We start from the raw sequence: 23,038 nt of genomic DNA on the forward strand, positions 1-23,038 counted from the left end.
GCAAACCCGAATGTAGCTGCCAAAGTATCCTGGTAATATAAAAAAAAAATCTAACCAAATTCAAATGAAATAAACTTATCAAATAATAAAAAAAAATAAAGAATTCTTTTTTTTGCGTTTTCATTCATAATCCGCGAGATATCCACGACACAATATATAGCAAGGAATTGTGTGAAGGAACCCCATAATTTCAGAGATAATCCGACATCAGTCTTTTCCATTTTTTATTCATGTATTCATCATGGGGACGTCTTGCGGGCTAGAGGTCTGGCGCCGAGCGTTTGCCCCCTCTTCCCACCTACGAGCCCCCCCATCTAACGGGCTGTGCCGGGCTCCTGAAGCTACCGACAGGTTGGATATTGTAGCTGACGATTATTAAAGTGTCGCAGCCACAATGGAGACTCTATGTTCCATTGGTCACGCCTGGGGGGCTCCTCGAGGGAGAGTGGCGGGCTCCCATTCCAGTGCGCGAGAGGAGTCTGCGTGCTGCCCCTTCTCATTCCCATCTCCCTGGAGACAGGGGCGCGACGGGCACGAGACTGGGGTGAGGGGAGCTGGACAGGGATTTCAAAACGTATCTGCGTTTCAACTAAATCAACTAAACCCGCATAGATCTGGGATTGCTTCGGATGAAGTAATCTTCTAAATGTGTAACTTTAAAATAGGAAACAACGGAGGGGAAGCTTCCTGTTCCCGAAAAATGAAGATCATGGAATTTAAATACTTGATGTTTTAATTGGAACTCACTGGAACTCATCCATTTTACCTACAGGAGCAGTGTCAATAAAACTCGAAATTAACAGCATTTCAACTAGACTCCCTTCATTATAGCTAAACCAGTATAGACTTAATCTTTAGTAAAATCATATATAACAAAGCTTTGTGCGTGTCTATATTATTTTCTTGAGGCTTCTCATTAAATATATAGAGATCTATTACAAGTTATATTTTATGCCATAAAAAGAATGCATAGTTGTTTTAGAGTCTATAATCTATATGCTTCCTCTTCAAAAGGGTGAAATGTGAGTGGTTAAGTCTACATTAAGTTGCTTACAGTGATCTCAGACCTTTAGTTCAAATTTGCTGTGGCTCAGCTGTGTCCATCACTGTCTTCCATTAATTCTAATTAGCTCTGGGAATGCCTGACAACCATTCAACTCATCACTGAGTGCTAACAGTAAGTTCAGAGAGACACTTGTGGGAGCTATGTAGTGCCACTATCTGGTTCACAAAGGCTATTGCAGTGTAATGCTCCAGTGAACTTGACAGCAGTCATCCTCAGCAGGATCTCTATCCAGCTGTTAACAGCAGTATACGGGCCTTTGAAGTGATAGCCTATATAGGAAAGACACAAAAGCTTAGCTCAGGCTTGAACTTCACACGTATTCCACACATGAAATGAACTCACAAAACATTTGTATCCACTTCTATCATGATTCTGATATCCAGTATCTGGATCAACACTGCCGTAAAATACATGAAAACGGTGAAAGCTGTGAATTTAAATCTTTAGATGCTTCCTTTATAAGGAAAAAATGTGAAGAGTTTTCCCGTGTGTTGGGAACCAGGAAGTGATATGTTTAGTGCAGTGTTTCTCAGTCTGTGGTGGGATTTAGAGCCACTGCAGGTGGGACACAGCCAAGCACGTTAGAAAAAAGCAAAAGTGACACTATGTAGAATTACTTTTTTCCTCAGAAATAAACAATAGTTTGCTGATGTTACTGTGCTAATGTTTACATCACAGAGAATTCATCTGGTTGTTTTTATATTGTAAAGAATTGATGAAAGTCATGGGGCAGGGGGAACATGCCAAAATAAGTTTGAGCACAGCTGTTTAATGTAAGGAACGATAAATATCCTCTTCTTTAACTAATTATTCACAAACTGTTGTGTTTTTTCATGTTGAATTTTGAAGTGTGACTTTCCTCTGATGGTTGTCTATATTAGCAAAGACAACAAATACCATCCCACTGTAGAAAACCTGTTTATTAGACAAATTATACACAGAAAGCTTTGCCACTTGTAACAGAGGCCCCAGTTTGTTCGGTTTTTGAATAATATGCAACACATACAACAAAATAGGCCTATATTAAATACTGTACATCATAAATTTTTGAAAATTATCAAGTAAATCCTGTAGTTCTATGTATGAAATTAAAAATGTTAACAGATAGCAAAACAGCAAGTTTGTGCATGCTTTCTTTTTAGTGAACTTGCCACTTTTCGTTATTTAGCTAGCAAATAATAAAATGAACTCAGGATGACATGAGAAAAGCAAACGGTTCGTGTGTGTTCATGTTTACCATGGGCAAGACAAGGGAAAAGCCAAATGCAGCAATGTGACTGCTCAAACTCAACACCAAAGCCCAATGTGATATACTCTTTTCTTTTTGTTAAACAAAAATAGCATTGACATGTAAAATATACATTTTTATAATGTCTCTTTCGTTTATACTAAATAAAAAATTTTAAATGTCTGTGTCCTATTTGTCATTCGATAGCCATACTGTAGCCTAATATAAGAAAAGAATGCCTAAGAACGCTTGCTTCAAAACACTGTGGCGTGACTGAATTCTCTACACACAACATTTTGCAGTTTTAGTTCTTTAAGATAACAAACTGAAAACTTGTTCTAAACAACTATCGTTATCAATTATTAATACAGCGTTAGTGAAAAAGGTTTGGTTCCGTTTTACCAACCCCGCCCACCCCCCTCCCGTGACCCATAAAATATTCCTTTAATGCTCTCAGTGTACCATTCCCCACCCCAAAATGCACCTTAATGGTCTCATTTTAATTAATTGGCACTTAAAAAAAACAAACAAACAAACAGACACACAAACAAAAAGTTATATAAACAGTACCCTTAACATGAAAAGTATGAAACAGAACCGCATTTTGGACTCGTCTCGCAAAAGGCAGCCATTGAGTTGTGATGGCCTTTGGATCTTCATAACTTTCCCATCACCCGCAGCACAACCACTGATCTGTTCTTCTTAAATAGTCCCAGTACACTGATATATTGGGTTTAACTGGAAGCTGGGAGGTTACAGCGAACTAGTTGTCACGTAAGGCCTGCACTGAAGATGCTGTTGCAATGGCTTCTCCTCAACACAAAATAAAACTCCATTTCACCACTTGAACCTGATAAGAAGTGATTCATGAACTTGATGACATTACAGAGTGACATTTTATCTTTTTTTAAAAACCCGAGCCATGGTAGCACTAAAAGTAAGCAAAACAAAGAAAAAACAAAAATCAAACGTCTGAATGACTTAATGATGCAAAACCAGAGACTACAGCACTCATTTAGCAGTTTTTCAAAGTTTGCTGAAAAATAAAAAAACAACATAGACAGCTTAGAACAATGTTAATTTTTTTCTTGTACTTCCTGACCAAAACACATTCCACGCATTAAAATCTATTTTTTTTTCCAAAAACAAAATTCAATAAAAGACATATAATAAGCATAAGCTTTTTGAAGTCTTTCAGCTTGTCTTTTATGTTTTTTTTTTAGTTTTTTTTTTTTAAGCTGCTTTTTACTATACCTCTTAGAGTCAGATTAGAGGATCTCACCTTGACTTGAAAAGCAGATAGCACAGTACAGGTGAGAAAAGAAAAGGTCAGATCTACATACAATCACTTACAGGTCTGTGGGCACTGGTACAGTGCAGTGGGATTGACAAAGAGTTTAATGTGCATCAGAATGGTGAAAACAGTTTCAAGCTGATGCACCAAAAAAAGAAAAAAAATGGCAGAAGTAGTTTAAGATTGATGCACCAAACTGGCAATTTCTACAGTGTCATACTGTTGCACTGTCATGGCATTTCAACAGTTTCCAGATCGATGCACCAGGAAGGTGTCGCTGTGTGTTCAGCCTTCTCTTTAGTCAGGCCACAGTGTGGACACCATCTTGGAGATGATTACACATTTAGAGCCCCAGGTATTGGTGAAACGCCACCAGAAAAGAGAAAACAGCGTGAAAAGGCAGAGTTAAACTGGCGAAGTGGAATCTTCCAATATTCATTGAGTTGGGGCCTTTTCAAAACACTACACGGGCTGTGTACTGTATGTATTCCGAGGGCCACTGACAAAAGTATATGTGTTTTATATACCTTCACAAAATAACAGCCCCATAATTGCTTAGTAGTAGAAGCCCCCTTGAAGTTGTTTCATGGCTAAAGAGATCACCAGTCATCCACAAATGACAGCCCTGGAGCTAACAAGAATATGAGTATTTCCTGGAGCTGAACTAGTATAAACTAAACCCTCCGAGACGGGAGTTTAGATAGTAATAGGAGTCAGGTTGTTTCATCAGATCCCGTAACATGAGGCAGATCCCATGTCATAAAACTGAAACAATAAAAAAAACAAGATTCCCTTTCACACACATCTCAAAAATAATCCCCCAATCACAAGAACAACAACAATAAAGCAAAGAGTCAAGCCCCCTCCCGCACCCTTTCCCCTCTTGCACCTCACCACCGTGGTTTGCACAAATGAGGAACACCCCAACAGACTTCCACCTCCTTTGACTTCCCCATGTATAAAATAGACACCCCTGGAAACACCCCAGCTGAAACTGAAAAAAACAGAAAGATTCCTATGTACACAGATCTCCACCTTCTGACTTTCGAACTTAGCCACATCATATCTGTTCTACCACCTATGACTGACTAGAACCACCTCGCCTCCTCCTGCATATAACTCTTCTTCCTGAAACAACCTTAGCAACTCCTCATATGGAGGTGCCCCTGTCTGGATCATTGCCATAGCCAAAGTTGGGTCCTGGACCTGTGGGCTGGTAGGGAATGGAGGACATTGTTTTAATGGGGCTGCGGAAGAAGCCACCATTGGGGGCCCTCTGCCTGAAAGGGCCCACCCCACCAGTCCGGTGGTCCTGGAGGACACCCCCGCCACTGCCACCGCTACTGAAACCAGCAGAAAATCCAGCGGCGGCTTTGGCAGAGAGGCTACGGCTTAGGGTCTGGATCTGCTCAGGGATGAAGGTGGTGGTGGTGATGTGGGTGTTGCGGAAATCGCTGATCTGCTCAAGCGCCTGGCGGGCAGCAGGTAGCGCATCCATGTCAAGGGGTGTTAAATCGACGGAAGAGGTGGAGAACTGCTTGTGGGGGCTTTCGTCCTCGGTGCACAAGCTGTTAACCCGGCGGTGTAGGTGCTCCAGGTCGATCTCCTTATCGTCCTGTAGGTGGGGAGGGGCAGGGAAGGAGTAGAACGGAGAAGAGGTGATGGTAAATGGAAAGAGGGGAAAATGTTAATGGGAAGTGAGGGAAAACGGAAAGAAGACGTTTGAAAGGAAAGGCGAGAAGGGATGGGATAGAAGAAAGATCGAGGGACAATGTTTAAGAATGAGAGATGGAGATAAGGAGATATGGAGAAGGACAAGATAAGAGGAATGCAAATGGGAGGGATAAATTGAGGAAAGTTGGATAAAGGAAGAGAAGGAGGTAAAGGGAGTAAAGGAAAGGAGTGAGGGTAGTGCAAATACAGGAGTAAGGAAGAGAGGAAGAGAACAACAAAGGAAACAGAGTATGTGCAGAGAGGACATAGTATGGGGTGTATTTGTATTCAGCAAAAGGGATGTCATCCATCCAACCAGTATAAATGGTTATTGAAAATAATAGTGAAAGCAAGAGAAAGGTTTTAGACAAAGCAGATGGTGAAACGATGAGGGCGGGACAACAAGCAAACATGACACACGATTTCAAGTCGTTGTATTTGCAATAGTTCAGCACAAAAATGTTTTGATGGCCACAGGGAAACATGGATTTGGTAGGAAGCGGGGAGAGCAAAAAGAGAGGAGGGGAAGGATGGAAGGGAAAGATAGAGAAGCACACTCTGAGCTGTGGTCAGGATATTGGAAGAGAGAAACATACACACACTTGTACAAGGTCTGTAAGGGAGTGCAGATAATCTGGAATACCAGCAGGAAACACACTGCAGTCATGCTGTGTGCTCTGTGATTCCAGGGTGTTAGGTCAATTATCAAGCAAGCATTACCATACATTATCTACTTAATCTTCAAATACAACTTATTCTATGCAAGACAGTTCAAATGTTGGACAGTACCTGACTTTGTCTTATGTATTTTACCTGGTTCATTATGGCCACTTTGATAAGGAAAATTCACATTGAGATTAACATCTCGTAAATTTGGTACCAGGCCATAATTTATTGCTGAAGTTCTTTTTTAGGATTGCATCATTAACTTAAATCAAAAAATGTCTAACAATTAACAATCTTAACAATTCCACTTGAAACACAGCAAATACATTAACTTAAGCTTTAACTTAACTTACAGTATCAGTTAAATGAAACTTATAAAGAAATATGACTATATTCACATTTACTTATATAATAACTTATCCACATAGTCTAAAAAATGGTAACACTCAGTGAGAGGTGTTTCATGCTTTTACTGCATAGGGTAGGGTGGATAGTAGTGCAGGGGAGTTCAGTTTGCAATGAATGAGGTGAGCACATAGACGAGAGAGGGCTCAGGTGAGCAGAAGACAGTGCTGGAGAAGCTTCCACAACTTTTACGTTGTTCATTGTCCACAAACGTGCCAGTGTGCTTCTGTAGGTTTTTAGGTGGTGAGATGAGGTAAGGTTTTCTGTCTCAGAGGTAGGTGAGGTGGGGGGAACCACATAACTTGGATGTCTCATTTTTGGTGTTTTAAATTCCAGGGTAGTATTATTTAGGTAACGTCATACAGGGTTTTTGTGATGATAGGAGTCACATTAATACAGGTAGGGGGGATAGAGAGTTTTACTGACCGTGTCCTTTGGGTCTGGGGGATTCTGGAGGGGGCTCTGGCCCTACTGTATGTAGTTCACAGGACGAGGGGACCAGGAGTGATGCCCCATCTAAAGGAGGGACAGTGGGAGGAAGGAGAGGACGAGGGGGCGCTAACGTCTGTCGTGAAACTATCATACAAACACTAAAAGTTTGAGTTAGGGGACATCAACGGGGCAGTGTTGGTACAGAAAGAAATGCGGGGGAGTTGAAAGAGAAGAGTGAATCACAAATGGTCAGCCTGCTGTCTGTGAAAGGAGACTAATGGGTAACTGGGTGAACAAAAGGGACTGAAGCAAGGAAAAATGGAAGGTTTCTTTCCTCTTTTTTAAGAAGATCCCAGAGCCAGATCTGACTACAAGATTATGTTATACTGTGAAGAGTGTAACATTTCCCAGCATCACAAGATCTATTATAACATTACATAAGATATAGCAACACTAAGTCACTTATTAAGAACTATAATGGCCTATAAGTAAAATAATTAATGTAAAACTCAAATTTTTCAGTCAAGGCCATATTTGAAGAACAATGTTTGGTTTAGACAGAATATTTTGTGGCTTCATTTGGGATATAAAATGTAGCAAAAGTCTCTGTGACCTAAAAATAAACACTTCGCTGACCTGACATACACATTTATCTTAGAAAGATGGTGCTTAATTTGCCTCAAAATAGAGCGACAGCACCCTCTCGTGGTATAAAGGCATGATTGCACAGTTCAGCTGGCACCATGCCAGATGACAAAACTTTTTTTTTTCTTTAAAATGAGGTACTTCTGCATCCGGCATTTGCACCATTCTTCCTGATTTTCATTATATCTCTTAATAAATAATCATTCATATTGACATTTCAAAAACACATCGGGCTACAAGCATTAATAACCAATTATATATATTTTTTAAATCTTCTATTGTATATATAACCTTGGGGTTGGAGGTGAGGTGGTGAAGGTTGTCATTCTCATTTTGGGGGTGAGCTCGGAGGGGTTTGTGGGTTCGAAAGAGTGCTGGACAATCAGGGCGCAGGGAATGTCACAGCATGCTGGGGGCTGGTAATGGGTGGCTGTAGGGGCAGTGGTGTTGGCAGTGTTGGGGGTCTGGTTCTGGGTTTGACCGCCCAGGGCAAGGGGGTGCTCGCTGGGGTTGTGAGAACATGGATCGGCAGCTTGCCTGGCAGATGGGCCATCTGCCTGTGTCTGGTGTGAGTGTGTGATGTGCAAGCGTGTAAGTGTGTAGGTTTGAGAGAAGAGAGACAGAAAGAGAGCGGTGGAGTGAATCATACGCATGTATGTGTGTTTGTGTTCATGCAAGTTGAGTGAGAAGATTAAAACAAGAACCCCGCCAAGGAAGAAGCCAAATTGACGCACAGGCAGACGAACGGAAGACGGGCAGAGACGGAGAAGGGGATGAGTGACAGACAAGATCAGGCAGATGGGAGGACGGTAAGGTGGAGGAGAGAGAGAAGGAAATTGGAAAGACAGATGGGTGGGGGGTGAGTGAGAAGAAAGACATGGCAGTCAGTCAGCACACACAGTTAAGCAGGTCGCTCTGTGTTTTGTCCTCAGAGAGACATTCACACAGTCGTTATATACCTGGAAAGGGGAGATGTTTAAATGCCATTTTGTATTGCTCTCTCCCTCTCTCTCTTTCTCCCCCTCGCCCGCTACACCCCTCAACACAGAGTACTTATCTACAAAAACAAAGCAAAAAGGCAATATGAGAGCTTTGAGCCACAGTGACACAGATCATTGTGTAGAGGTAGAACAAGAAGAGTGGCAATTCCCATCCAAACCACCAAGAAAAAAACAAAAGAGAGAGCGATAAGAAGTCACCTGTTTTGTGTGTATCAAAGAACCTGATACACAAGGAAGTGCCAGCTCCTCTCATGCTAAATCTACACAGTCAAAACCACAGATGTTACCATTATGGAAGAGTTCTGACAGTGATTGTGATGTGATTTCTGAAGTTCCTCTCAGATTTGAAGTTTTGAAGATTGAGTCCAATGACAGAACTCTTTCATACAAACCTCTGGTTGAACATATATATACATGTGTGTGTGTGTGTGTGTGTGTGTGTGTGTGTATAGGCAAAAAGGGGTAAAGCAGCACAGCCGCCCTGTTATGAATGAAATGGGCTTCAGACACTCATCTAGAAAGAGCTTGTCAAAAAAAGCATCAAGAGCAACTTCTAAAGTAACGTTAAGGGTTGATCAGTTTTAGCCACCCTTGTGACCATTAGCACATAATGAATTCAGAAATCATGCCTGTGCCTTAAGAATGAACATGAACAGTCATAACTCATTTGAGAAGAGTGAATGACTGTAAAAAAAAAAACCCCAAAGAACTGCAGGAAGGACTTGCAGGGAGACTGTTAATACACAGTCATACAAACTCCCCTTTATTTTCCCTACATAATATCCTTTTTAAGTGTGCTCAGGATGAAATTAATATCATTGGTTACTCACACGAGTCAGGCCTGTGGAAGTGTGTCTTTGTGTATTTGTGAGTGTATAAGCCCGATTTAAAACAAACAAACAAAAAAAAAAACAACCTCTTAAGCAAATTCTATGCACAGAAGCTGGCTCATAGATAACAATGTCAGCCATTCCACAACACAGAACACAACAGCAGCATGAACACCGACAGCTCACAGTCAACACAAGATACAGCGTATAGTATGAATGTGAAGGCATGTAAAGACATGTACAATATGTGATTATGCATGTTTTAATATTTATAAGAAACACAGAGACACAAACACAGATTAGTTGTATTAGTGTTTGAACAGTGAATTGCTGATTGTCAGGTATGCAGAAAGCTTGTATGGCTGTAGGTATGTGCAAGTGAAGCCGCTGCGTTGGCCAAATGTTTGATGGATGAATGTAGTCATGATTTGTGCAAGTGATTACTTTTTATGAGTGGTTTGCATTCATCATAGGATGCTCATGTGGCCCGCTAAGAGCAAAACAACCCGATTCTTCATTGCTGCTGGTGAATGGACGTACACCCGGGCCAACGAAGCATGTTTAATACAAATTGTATACCTTGATTTTAATGGGTTTTTATGACATGGCATATCTTACGCAAAGTTTGAGCATTCGTCACTTTGAGGCAAGCCTGACATGATGGAAGAGGTGAGCTAAAACCGAGGCAGCAATGACGTGTATGCATGCACGCATGAGGGTGAACTCAAAAGATCTATTTAGGTGTAAAGGAGGCCATGTTCATGTATCATGGGCGACAAATCTGGATTTGTCTTTGATGTTCTTTAATCAGACATGATTACATGTATAAGTGCACTTTTTAGTATAGAATCTGGAGATGTTTGTCTCCTTTGACAAACATCTGTGGGAGGAGCGACCTATCTGATCACCCCAGTGACATATTTACACTTAGAGTGTTTCTCAGTCGTGTTTTATCTTTTTTCACTTGTAGAGGAAATCATTCAAACCACCGGGTGGCAGATATCAAAGTGAATTCTCTATAAAGATAGTCTATAAATTGTATGCTTACTGGACAGAGTAACTAACTGTGTTGGAGTAGGGCAGTGGAAAGAGTCCTCGTGCCAAGTCTGCACTCCCAATGTATCTTTCAGCTGCCAGTGCATCTTACTAAGCCAATTTTTCTGTGCCCACGCATAAAGAGTGGGTCACCAGGCTTTTCCTACTTTATGCGAAGCTTTCAAAAATGAACAAAGAGCCACACGCTCTTGACCCGTTGTAATGGTTTCAAGTGGTTTCAACATTCACTCTGACAGTAAGACAGAGGCCATCAAGTTCTTTATTTAAACTGTTAGAAAGTAAAGCATGGAGTTAATTACAAGCTTTATGGCTTGATTCACTTTATTAATTTAACTTTTGGAAGCTGACTTTGAACGCACTAGGCTTACTCCACTGGCCATGACTAAGGCCAAATTGCATGCAGATGCAGAGATTTCCCAAGTCGATAAATTGCAACATATGCAATTTATCTAATTAGCTGCTTTGAAGTTGACTTAAATTTGTCTTCCTTCCTCCACTGAGTCAGGACATGCTGCAGTGGTCCCAGCTTGACACTCTCCTGTTCTGTTCTCAGCAACCGTCTTTGCAGCTGGCTGCCCGTTTGAAAACACTCTGCACAGATGGTGATTTGAGATCAGAGTGTGGCATTTGCACAGTTTTTGCAAGACACGAAATACCATTTCGGCCAAATAAAAATGTCCAACGAGGCGAATTCTATTTTAAACTTACCTTTATAGACAAATATACATTTTTCTTCATGTTTGACTATGAAAGCTCTAATGTTCAAAGCTGCGGTGAAACATAATTATCTGATAGTCATATATGGATGCACATAGTTCACACGTAGGGCCAGTAACTCCTCAATGAATTTCATGTTTGGTGAAAAGTGATGGTAGAAGCTGCGCGGAGAGTGAAAATAGAGAGCTTGAAAGACAAGTTCACATCCTGCCTACATTTCCCCCTCCACGTCTATCATTGAGTGAGCTGACCACGCTTGTTAGATTGTTGGTTTCAGAGAGGCTGCGAATGGGAAATGTGTAGGTGTCGAAGGTTTCAGATGCTGTTCGATGATCCGGCAGGCACTGCATTTGAAGCATACTGACTCCTTTATGTTCAGCGGTTGCTCTGGGCAAACCTTGAGCTATACAACAGCAATCAATAGGTCAATGCTGTGACAGGGTGAAGGATGAATGTCAGGGGTCAGCCATCAAAAACAATCACGGCTGACTGAGCCAACTTCATTTCAACACGGAGCCGGTGAATGGACTATTTTAACGATGCTCTATTAGTCTGGTCTTAACTTTGATATCCCATCTGTTTGCTCCCACTGCTTTACGAGGGCTTTGTTTTGATTCACACTCAAATAATATCTCACTCCCTCATCTACACAACTATCGGTTCTCACTGACATATATCCATTATGGTTATATAACATCCATATTAAAGGGAAAGTGTCTTAACATGTTAAATATAAGATCACCAGATCCAGCTGTAATAATAGTGAGTTCTCTGTGACTACCTGAGTCCTTGATATGTAAAACCTTTATTCTCCACAAAGAGAATCAAATGCCTGCTGTCCTTCCTGTCGTCATTGACGCGATTCCACTCCCGTGTTCAATCTGGGGCTGATTCCACTGGCTGCTCTTAGTGGTTAATGAAGATAGCAGGGGGGTTGGGGGTGGTGGGGGTGTTTGTTTGTGTTTCAGCTGAGCCACACTGGGCTTAACATGACTTTGGGTCAACTCAAGGTTTGGTGTCTTTGTGTCTGCTCAGTGGCAGACATGACTACTGGTCTGAATGACAGATTAAAGCTGCTAACTGAGCCGGGAATTAGAGGTAGGGGGTACACTGTGTGTGAGTGTGTATTTAAAAAAAAGAGAGAGAGAGAGCTAGAAAAAAGCTGACTGATAATAAACAATGAAACATTGGCATCTTGACTAACTGCCAATGTTGCATATGTTGCCATCCGACGCATGTTGTGGAAGAAGAGCTTACAATTAATAACTGGGTTTTTTTCTTATTAGCTACAATGCTTAGGCAGGAACTCAACTAAGAAATATACCATCTCTGCCTCACTTACATCTAGAATGATCTCTACATGAGTGCGAGCATGCTGGGTAAACATCTAATACATTTAACTTGATTTACCAAAGCAATTAGATGGTAGAAAATGAAATTACAGCCTCAGTATAGAAGAAACTAAATAACAGTCAAGCAGAGAGGACTGCAGTCAACATGTTGCTCTATTTTCACCGCAGCTTGTAGTCAGCTTAATGACACATTATACCAGATGCATGGAAAACTTCCCATATGACCTTATAGCTCGCTCTTACATATTCAGAAAAGAGCACAAAGCCCTTCATAACATTAGCAAATCAAGCCTTAAATTGATTAAGTCTTTAAAGAGGAAAGAATCAACACTGAGACCGAATGTAACTGTGCAATTACATTGATCAGTGGACAAGGAGCCTGAAGGATGTGTAATAAACACAACTAAACATTTGTTCCCATTGAGCCTTGCAGGTGGTATATTGAAGTGAAGTGAACAAAGGTGCTATAAGTCCAACTTTCAGGTTTTGTGCCAAACAGTCTCGTGCACATTAGCCGATGAGGCGCATTGTTCGAGCAACAAAACACCCCTCTGCTCTCCTCTAGTGTAATTCTGCCCTTCATGTTACAGGACATCGCCATTTATGTTACTAAATTACCATAACTAGAGAGAATTTAGATATTGTAGCGATGCAGTAATTTTCTGATGACATATCAATGTTCTCCACATTCACTTAATGATTTATAGAGTTTTCAAGCTAAAACTTTCAACTAATTGACTTTCCAGATGAGTAGTGTTATTGGTGTTTTATCATGAAAAGTAACCTGAACAGTCTCTAAATCATCCTGACTGTACAGTCACAGTTTCCACTCCCCCTCTATTTGTCATTTTTTCCAAATTATTCTTAGCGGAATTTTAAATTAGCGTGACACCGGTGATTAAGGAGAGGGGACAGGCTTCTTTTACTTGTTTCTCGTCTTCAGAGTCACGCAGATAACAAATCAGTAGCCGAAGACATTTTTTTTCCGCAGCCCAAACATCAGTAACACATTATGTTAGACATTTCAAAACACCTCTCATCTGACTGCCAGTAAGATGTTTTTATGATGTTCTGGTTAAGAATCAATTTAGCATGAGTTTTTTTAAACCATTACATACGGGTTAACCTTAACCTGTCTTCATTAGACAGCCTCCTGAGAAAGGGGGGAAAAAGCAGCTGTTTGAAGCTGAAGTAATTTACCTGATGGGAAAAACATTTTCAGCTAAAAATTAATCTGTGCTGCTTCATGTCTCACTCTAATTTGCTGCAGATGCAAAAATAATAAACTTTTCAGCAAAAGTGAAAATATTATTTCACACATAGTTACATTTCTCTCAGTTCATCAATGGCATGTTTTGCATATGTATATATACTTATTAACAATTTCTCCTTCTGTTCTGGCAAACTGAGTTCGTGGATAAATCAGCACAGTGGTTGCAGCAATAGCTATCGCGTCTTTAAAGCAGATGAGCCTGATGAGTCTGTGTCAGGGCAAATTGTTGGATGCCACCAAATGTGGCATCAAAAGTAAAATACTACCATTTGGGCTTTTCTTTGAAGATATCAGCAGTTTTATTAATGAGGGAGCTACCATGTCACACATACCGCAGGGTTCCTACCAGAAGAAGATGTTACCAGAGTCATTTTGATTGCCTCAAATGATATTCCTGCTGAGGTGATCAACCGCACACAGCCTGATTGGATATTTCACAGGGTGCTGCTGCTAATTTACAAGGTGGAGTGTTGCCACTGTTTAGTACGCTGGTATAAATATCCATGTTTAATACTGTGAGTCAGTGCTCTTTGGTCTGCAGCTTTCCAACAGGCCCTCTGGCTGTTTCTGTATTCTGCTTTTAACAGTGCCAGTGTCCTCTTTTTTCTCTCACAAAATATTAACTTAAAAATAAGTGGTTGATCATCCTGTTGACACTGATGCATTTGTGCCACTTTTATTTAGCTAACGCGATCAAAAGACCATTAATTAAGCATTAAAAATGAGGTTAGATTTCACAGGACAGCAGCTGTGGGAAACTAAATCCATTATAGGGCAAATATTCTCGAATTCTGAAAGAGTATAAAAAGAGTAATGACAACAGTTTATCAATACCCTGAGTCCAAACTGGGGTTGTATGTTGTGTATCAAATCCTGTAGAGGCTTTGGTGATGACAGAGTTAACCAGGCGTTGGTGCACGTGTGTTGGGCTTGCGATTTAACTGTCAAGATATTCATCTACTTGGACGTGTCAACCAGATCGTTGTCAGTTATTAATATTTGATTTTATTTGACATCACTATAAATTGGGAGTATACCGCAATGATGATTAAGTAGGACTAACACATGAGCGAAAAATTAACATTCACTTCAATTAACCTAAGTTTAATTTGCTGCTTAATTCAGTTTACACTGACATTCAATTTGCTTTTGGAAGACAATGTCTCTGGTTAATCATTTCGATAATTTGATGGTTACTTTAATTACAAAAACAATTGGAATTTAAAACATGACAGCATGTTTCATAAGCTAATAGTCTGTGTGTTCAGATGGTGATTGTGGGTAAAAGTAAAATGAATTGTTTTTTTCCCCCACTGAGCTTCTGAAATCGTTGAAGTCGTGATTTACCTTTTTTGTTTTCTACCATTGTAGAGCTTTATATTCACAAGACTAAGCAAAACATCAATGCCAGTTATATTACTGGAGAGCTAATAAAGGACTTCCAAAATTCTTTTTGACAGATTATGCAAAAGCATAGCAAATAATGCAGTTACAATGTGCGCCATAGAAAGTGTATTGCTGACAGTGCTTATGTGCAAATTCACTTTAGGGGAAGTAACGTTGTGAACGAGGGTGATTTTCAGCAGTTTTGGGGGCTGTTAGAGTTCACGCCTCCCTTATTATGAAGTCTCTGCTCATGTGTTTGGTGCTCCTGCATCCCAAACTGGAGGGATTTGTTGATAACTTTAATTACATAATTATTTAAAGTCTAAACTTTTTGTTATATCCTTCTCCCCTTTCTTTAGCTTGACCTGTAAGTAAACCCATCCCCCATTCCATCAAAGTCTCTCTACTCTCACTTTACACTTTTTTCCCTGTCTTGATCCATCCATTCCCTTTGTTCAACCTATTACATATTTATGCTTTTCCCTTTTCACGGGATGAAAAGAGCTAGAATCTATTGTAGGTCCTGTACCTCCTTCTATATCATTGCTCCTCCTTTCAGTCACTCATCCATCACCCTACCTCCTTGGAGGGGACCCTGGATCCCTTCCTTCGTGACCACCAGCTTTCCACCATGGCAATGAGACAGGAAAGCACCACGCCAGCAGCCAGGACGCAGAAAACGCCAGCAAAGCTGTGGATATCAAGGGCACTGCCACGCTGTCGTGTCTGGACTGAACTGTAGAGGTCACAGGGGCTGTCCTTGGGCCACCACTTGAGTTTTAGTATATCCATGTCACCATTCTGCTGGAGTTCCAAGATTCTAGGATATAGGCAAAGAAGGCAGGCATGTTAGTCATAAAATTATCCATCCATACTTTAAATAAGTACTTCAAAATCTCTGTTTAGGTATATTCAAATTTCTGGCAAATGGAAAATGTCAACACACACAAAGTTCATGTAAAAAAAAAGAAAAGGAAATGTTCAGCAAGCCAGCAGCTACACAGAATTAGACTAATTAAGTAACTGATGGTATCTGAGCGACTTTTTAATGATTAAAGAGTGCAATCAAACACACAGCATGTTTGCATGTCACACAACCTGACGACACTGCAGCGTTTCCTGCAGCTGCTGTAACTCCTCTCTTCCATTTGAGGGCAGTGTTTGCCAGCTGAAATTCGCCCTGATCCCTGACAACCATATTGGGCTGTCAAACTCATTATGGCTAACATTAATATGTTTTGCAGCACAGCGAGAGTACACTGCCACAATGTCATTATGCAGCCTAGCTTTAGTCTCACGATTGATGGCTTCAGAGAGGATACAGCTCAGAGGTTGATGGGGTCCCTCTGTTAGCCTTCAGCTTATTATTTAACTGGGTCGTTCATTTCAGTTTGCAGGAGAGCTGCAGACACACAAGCGTATAGATATTTAACAGGTAATCTGGCGAGGAGTAGAGAGGGGCACAGAAAAAGAGAAAGAGAGGAGTTTGGGAATATGCATATCCAGTACCTTACAGACACATACCCACTAACACAGAAAACAAATAGATTCATCAAAGACAAACTAAGCCTCCACACTGACTGGCACCAGGATTGTGGATGCACAACCAGGCGTGCACAAAGGTCGCACATTTGACTGCCACGCATGTTCAAACTGATTCGGGATTCATACATGTGCACATCAAGACAGATGCTTGCAATTATCTGCAGAACTTCCTGAGGGCAAACGCCTTTCTTGCAATTTCAATGGTCACACAAACGTCAGTGCCCATCTCCCCTCTTCGTTTTTTTCATCACACAAAATGGACAGAAATCAATCAAGAAATGCAAATGAGCACCGCAGTTAGTTTACATAATTAATTTCATTCACAATACCTAAAAAAAAACCAAAAACCCAAACAACATAGATCATTTAGATGTAAATCAGGTAAACATGCACGGCACGTCGCGTTATAGCAACGCCACTCTCATTTAGGGATGTTTTCTATGCTGGTGGGAATGCGTGGCACTGTACAGTTGCAATGGCAGCTATGACTGAAATTGATGGGGTGAAAAAAAAGGAAGGAAGAGAAATGAAGACGAAAGGAAGAAAATAAGACAACAACAAACTAATTTGAACAGCAAATCCACCGACAGTCACTCAAATGAGAGATCATGTCCGTCAACTGTCGACTTGATTGTGCAATTGTTCGGCTCAAATCAGCGCAGATTAGTGCCATGATTAGATAAGACTTTGATAGTAATGATGCGGATTAGTCACTCAAATCGAACCGATCTGCATTGATAGCCATTATAGTAAACAGACACTACTGGCCTAGTCACGTCCTGGTTGTAAAACTCTCTCATCACATATCAACCGTGCATTTGTTGTCTTCTTGGTAACACAGCCTGCTCTGCTTCTTTTCCTTTCAAACATGTTATTAAACTACTTTTAGACTATGATATTGTATAACACAGGACTCCCAAATTGCTTCATGCTTGACCACTCCGTGCCCCCTTCTGAGTTAGACTCCTGATTGCTGAAGGAGCAATAGCCTCAAAACACTTCACTGTTGCATGCAGGGCGCACTGCTGAACTGCAAGTTAGCATGCCTAAGATTAGGTTGTTGAACCGAGCCCTTGTTTTGATTATTTTATTATTATTTTTTGTTTATTACACACATGGTCACACAGGAAAGAGATGCAGCAGATGCCAACTTTAAACAGGATCAGAACATCAGGACAGAAAAGCAAATATACAACAGAAAAAAGGCGACCTGAGTAAACACAAAATGTGAGTTTTAGATTATAATAATTACATCTATCGATGCCAAAAGGCAAGTGTGAAAAACCAATTGGTCCTTGAAAGTAATAACTAGTTCAACCAGACAGTTTACTTTGAAATGATTCATTTCTGCATGAGAACATAGTTGCAGGTTAGTGACAACGTCACTGCCAGGAAACATGGAGGACATACAAATTGGTGGCTGATGAGAAATTATTTCCAAGTGCCTACAGGCAGATTCTGTGGTGGAGAAGGGGTTGAAAGAGCTGACAGAGGCATTGTCTAGTCACAGGGATGGATGGGAATACACACAGCCTAAAGAAAATGCTAAATTGGGAGTATAGACTTGGTATATTACATAAACAGAGTGAGGCACGTTACGTGGTTGTGATGCAGCACAGCTCGACTTGTCTTGCCTGAACTGACTTGCAGGCTTTGTTCCATTTGTGGCACCTTTAACAGCAACAACTGCAGCTGAATACTGTCGGACATTGTTGGTGGGTTTGGGGCCCACTCTTCTCACAGTTCTGCAGCACAGGTTTGTGAAAATGAAAGGCTCTTTTGAGGTTACACCACAGCATTTCGCTGGGGTTCAATTCTAGACCTTAAGCCACCCCCAAGCGTTAATTTTATTCCCAACTCAGTCAGAGGTGGACTTGCTCTCATGCTTGTGATCATTGTCTTGCTGCATAACTGATTTGCGCTTGAGCTTTAACTCGCCCACTGATGATCTGATGTTATCCTTGAGGATTTTCTGCCAGAGAGCCAAATTCATGTTTCCCTCAATTATGGAGAGTTGCCCTGGCCCTGAAGCAGTTACTCCTACCTCTGTGTATGTCTGTAAGTATAATGCGCTTTTTATTTGTATAAAATTCTGTGTAGTCTGTGGTGTACAGCATATGTAGCAGGGGCTCCTGTCTTCTAAGTACTTCACCTCAGAAAATTCTCCCAAAACATATCAGACAAGCCTTCATTTTTTTCTGGGATTGAAGTGGTGTTCAATTCACCACTCTGTCATTTTGCCCAGTGTCTGTTGGATAGTGGAAACATGAACACTGAGATTTACTGAGGTGAGAGAGGCCTGTGCTTGCTTGGATGTTTTCCTTGTATCTTTTTAGACTTCCTGGATGAGGCACCGCGGCGCTTTTGGAGGAAGGTTGGCCACTTCTCAGAAGGCTAACTATTGCTCCAAGTTTTCTCAGCTTTTGAATAATCTCTCACACTGTGCACCATTGGAGTCCAAAAGTCTCAGACATATTTTTGAAAGCATTCCAGAAGATGTGTTTCAGACATCTTCTTCCCTGTGTCTGGTGGATTTTTATTTGTTTTTTGTTTATTTGGTGTTGGTGTGCTACAGGTGGGACCATTTAGCATACACCATGCTTCTGAAAATTGTCTAATTAACTAATGAAGAGGGCTGGTAGTAATCAGGCCTGGATTTGTCCAGTTGAGCAGCAACCAGTTATCAATGCAGTGCCCAATTAATTTTCTTTTGGGAAAAAAAGTGAGTGAAAGTAACATTTCTGCTTCAAATTTAAAACTTGTATTTTGTACTTACCAGGTTGGGTATGTTTAGGCTAGATGTAGTTGGAGTCATATAAGAGAAGACAGAGAAAAAGAATAAGAGGAGGCTACTTCTGGATTCTCCCTTGGGTCGTCACAGCAGGTAGCTCTGCATGTTTGTCATATTTTACACTGGATGCCCTTCTGGATGCAACCACAAAGGGGATTATAGGGGTTATATCTTGATGTATATTTAATGACAAATGGAGTGATATTGTGCACTTTTAACTGTAGCTATAGGTATAATAAGTCAGCCAGTTATTCAACAACATATCACTCCTAAATATTTGTTGTTGTGGTTTCAGATATGGATTCACTTTTGTTCCATGAAGATGAGGGTTTTACTGCGAAAAGTTTTTTGTGTGCGCTGGAACTTGACAGTTATCCCTCAATGCCAAAACGAGTCAGGACTCTTTCACTGTGATATTTTTTATTTAATGGACAGATTATCTGAGGCAAAGCCATTTGGGCAGTTAAACATTGTTTTACGAATGAGAACCTTATGAAAGTGTCAAGACCTACGTCATATTTTTGGAAAATTTGACAGCGGTATGCTGTCACTCATATTACGCCCATTGCTTTTAAAGTTTTATTGATTGTGGGAAGGACATACAGTCATGTGAAAAAAGAAAGCTTTCACAGGACTCAATGCAGTCCTACACCCTTACTGCTTCTATAGCAATTAAGAGGAAAGCAGCCAGGTGCTGATAATGAAACAAACTTAATTAACTGGACATCAGGAAGTGTGACCACCTCTGTAAAAGCAGAAGTTTTGGAGGTTTGCTTGTCTGGAGCATTCAGGTGTGTGTTAACACAATGCCACAACCTTCCTAACAAATTGACCCCAAGGTCATCCTGTGAAATGCACAGAGAAATTGTAAGAAACACAAAAGCAACTCTATAGGTCTCAGTTAGCATGTTAAATGGTAAAGTTCATGACAGTACAATTAGAAAAAGTCTAATTAAGTATGACATGTAAGGGAAACCAGGAAAAAGCCTATTTTCTCTAAAAAGAAATAACTTGCAATGTTGCATCTGAAGAAACCACAAGACTTCAGGAACACAGTGGTGATAATGTGAGCTTGTTTTGCAGCCACAGGACCTGGACACCTTTTAGTCACTGAGTTCTGCAGCACAGGTTTCTGCAGCACCAAAGGATTCTCGGGTCAAATGTGAGGCCATCTGTCTAAAGCAACAGGAGAGCAATCTCAAGCACAGCAGCAGATCTACAACAGAATGGCTGAAAAAGAAAGCGCCGAGGTCCAGACCACAACTCTATTGAAATGCTGTGGCAGGACCTTAAGAGAGCTGTGCATAAATGAATACCTGCAGTGTTATAAAGATGAGTGGGCCAGAATTCCTCCACGGCAATGCGAGAAACTGATAAAGTCACACAAAAAATTTCAAGTTATTGCTTAATCCCACACTGTGATCTTACTCGTAATATAGACAATAATACTGAGATAAGAGTTTAAAATGACACCCAGTGAAGATATTTATATTCATCCACTTCCTCAATCTCCTTTTAATGAATGTTTTAAAAATGTCAAACGTCTCTCCTTTAAAGACAAGCACATTAACTCTCTTGAGGTTCAATGCCAAGCAGTTGTTCTGTTTTCAAAATTTAAACAACATCTTTACCATTTTGTTCTCAGCCGTTGAAAGCATCGCAGCTTATAAAAGTTAAAACAAAGCATTTTTCCCAAGAGAAACGTTGCGCCTTTCATACTGTACTGACCCTTTTTATCTGCCACTCCAACAACAGATGCTTTACACACACAGAGGCGCACAAACAAGCACGCGCGCTGACAGACGGCTTCAGAGAAAGACGAATTACACACCAGGCTAATGAGATGGAATAAGAGAGATCCCACCTATCAAAGAAGGCAGGCCGTGTTTTGTCAAAATATTTCATCATTTCTCGCTTGAAAATCAGCCATCTTCTAAAGATTTCTTGTCTGAGTTCATATTGTTTCATGTCTGTTGAGAGGAGAGGCACGCTTTCTGTTTAGAGTTGCTGCTTCTTATCTCTGCTCATGAGCTGACTGTTCTTATGTGTCAAAAATGTCATGTGATGCGAGTCGCAATAAGCAGCGGCGCTACCATGTTTCATCTACTTTAACACCTGTAAACACAGTGACTATGACAGTAAATGTTACAAAAGGAGTTTTGTTGTTGACATTTGAGGGAAATTAATAACCTTGTTATCAGCGAAAAAGGACATTGAACAGTGACTGACGTCACCTCGGTATTAATACCAACACGAAAACTCAGGTGAGCTTAAATACAAGCTCCGTCAAATGCCTCTCAGCTGAGTTAAATGTGATTTTCAGATATCAATACAATGACTCACCAAATTACAACCTCTTTTCCCTCGAGAAGGATGCCAAACAAAACAATAAATAATAACTTAAGAGCTTTCTCCCCACACCAGGAGTAAAGGAATATTAGGGCTACACCACGTGTATCTCTGAGTCTCTGAAGGAGGACAGAGGCAGAACAGAGTTAAGATTCAGGACAGAGTGCTTTCTCCCATCCCTTTATTACGACCCTGTCTTCCGCGGAGCTCATCATCTATCATTCTGCACTAATTGGCCTATCAGAGTTATGCAAAGGCTGCTTCCCCGATAGGCCCTTGAATCAAACCCTAACACTGACATTCACTCGCAAGAACATGCACACACACACACATATTGGCCACATTTACATTTAGCTTACATTTATCTCATTGAGGTTAATTATCCTGGACAAATGCACACAGGCACACACGCACAGTCGCTGAATCGCAGAATACTTGCGGAAAAAGGTAAGCATTTACGACCAAGCTGATAATATTTTGCGATGCTTGCTGCCTTTTTTTTTTGTTATCCAACCTTGTCTGAGTTATGTGACTCAAACTATGAAAAACATCTTTACTCGTCAAACTCCAGGGCCCTTTAAATGCTGCCGTCAGACTAACATTTTAATTTGTAAATAGAATATTGTCAATATAGCTCTTGTTCCGATGATGTGTCAGCGCCTTCAGAATCTGTGAGTTCGTAATGACAAACTCACAGATACTTAATAACTCGTATGCTTACTTTTCACCACACAGCTCCAAACTGCTGTGGTCACATTTAGACGCAAAGCAAGGCATACTTATGTGTGAGAAAGTGGGCATGGCGATGTTAAGCAAACACAAGCAGTTACCACTGTTCTTCATTCATCTCCATCCCGTTCCTGACCGGGAATATGAAAGGCCACTGTGACTGCCTGACAAAAAAATGGGTTGAGTCAAAGGGCTCCCGCAGTACACCATCTGTTTTACGCTCTAATTTAACCGTCTCACCAAAGAAACATATCTTCCTTAAAAATAAATAAATAAAAAGGAATTTGCCAGTGTGAGCAAAATATACATCAACTCAGTTGGAAGTGTGGCCTATTCACAAAGTTGCCTTGAAACAATAATAAACTAAAGGGATCTGTGAGCAGTTAATTAAAGTATTAAACTGTGTGTGTCACAGCATGCACATCCTCATGAAATACCTGCTGTATCACACTGAGTCTGATGGGAGATCATAATAAGGCTCAGTTGCCCCCTCATTTCTTTTAGCATAACATACCAGTGTGTATTTGTTTTCATCCCCCCCCCTTTCCTCCAAGGTCTGT

General features: G+C 40.7%; 1 protein-coding gene across 1 annotated transcript in view; it reads right to left on the reverse strand.

Moving 5' to 3' along the window:
- Window positions 1-1,971: 1,971 nt before the first annotated feature.
- Window positions 1,972-23,038, reverse strand: part of grid2 (glutamate receptor, ionotropic, delta 2) — a gene marked incomplete at its 5' end in the record, with an annotated part of 543,021 nt that continues 521,954 nt past the window's right edge. The window contains 2 exon segments of the mRNA XM_005916136.3: window positions 1,972-5,203; window positions 15,644-15,884. Coding sequence (XP_005916198.1) covers window positions 4,739-5,203; window positions 15,644-15,884 — 706 coding nt within the window. The 3' untranslated portion in view covers window positions 1,972-4,738.

The sequence above is a fragment of the Haplochromis burtoni genome, unplaced genomic scaffold (genome assembly GCF_018398535.1).
Source record: "Haplochromis burtoni strain Fernald_Lab_line unplaced genomic scaffold, NCSU_Asbu1 Contig_18, whole genome shotgun sequence".
Lineage (NCBI taxonomy): Eukaryota > Metazoa > Chordata > Actinopteri > Cichliformes > Cichlidae > Haplochromis > Haplochromis burtoni.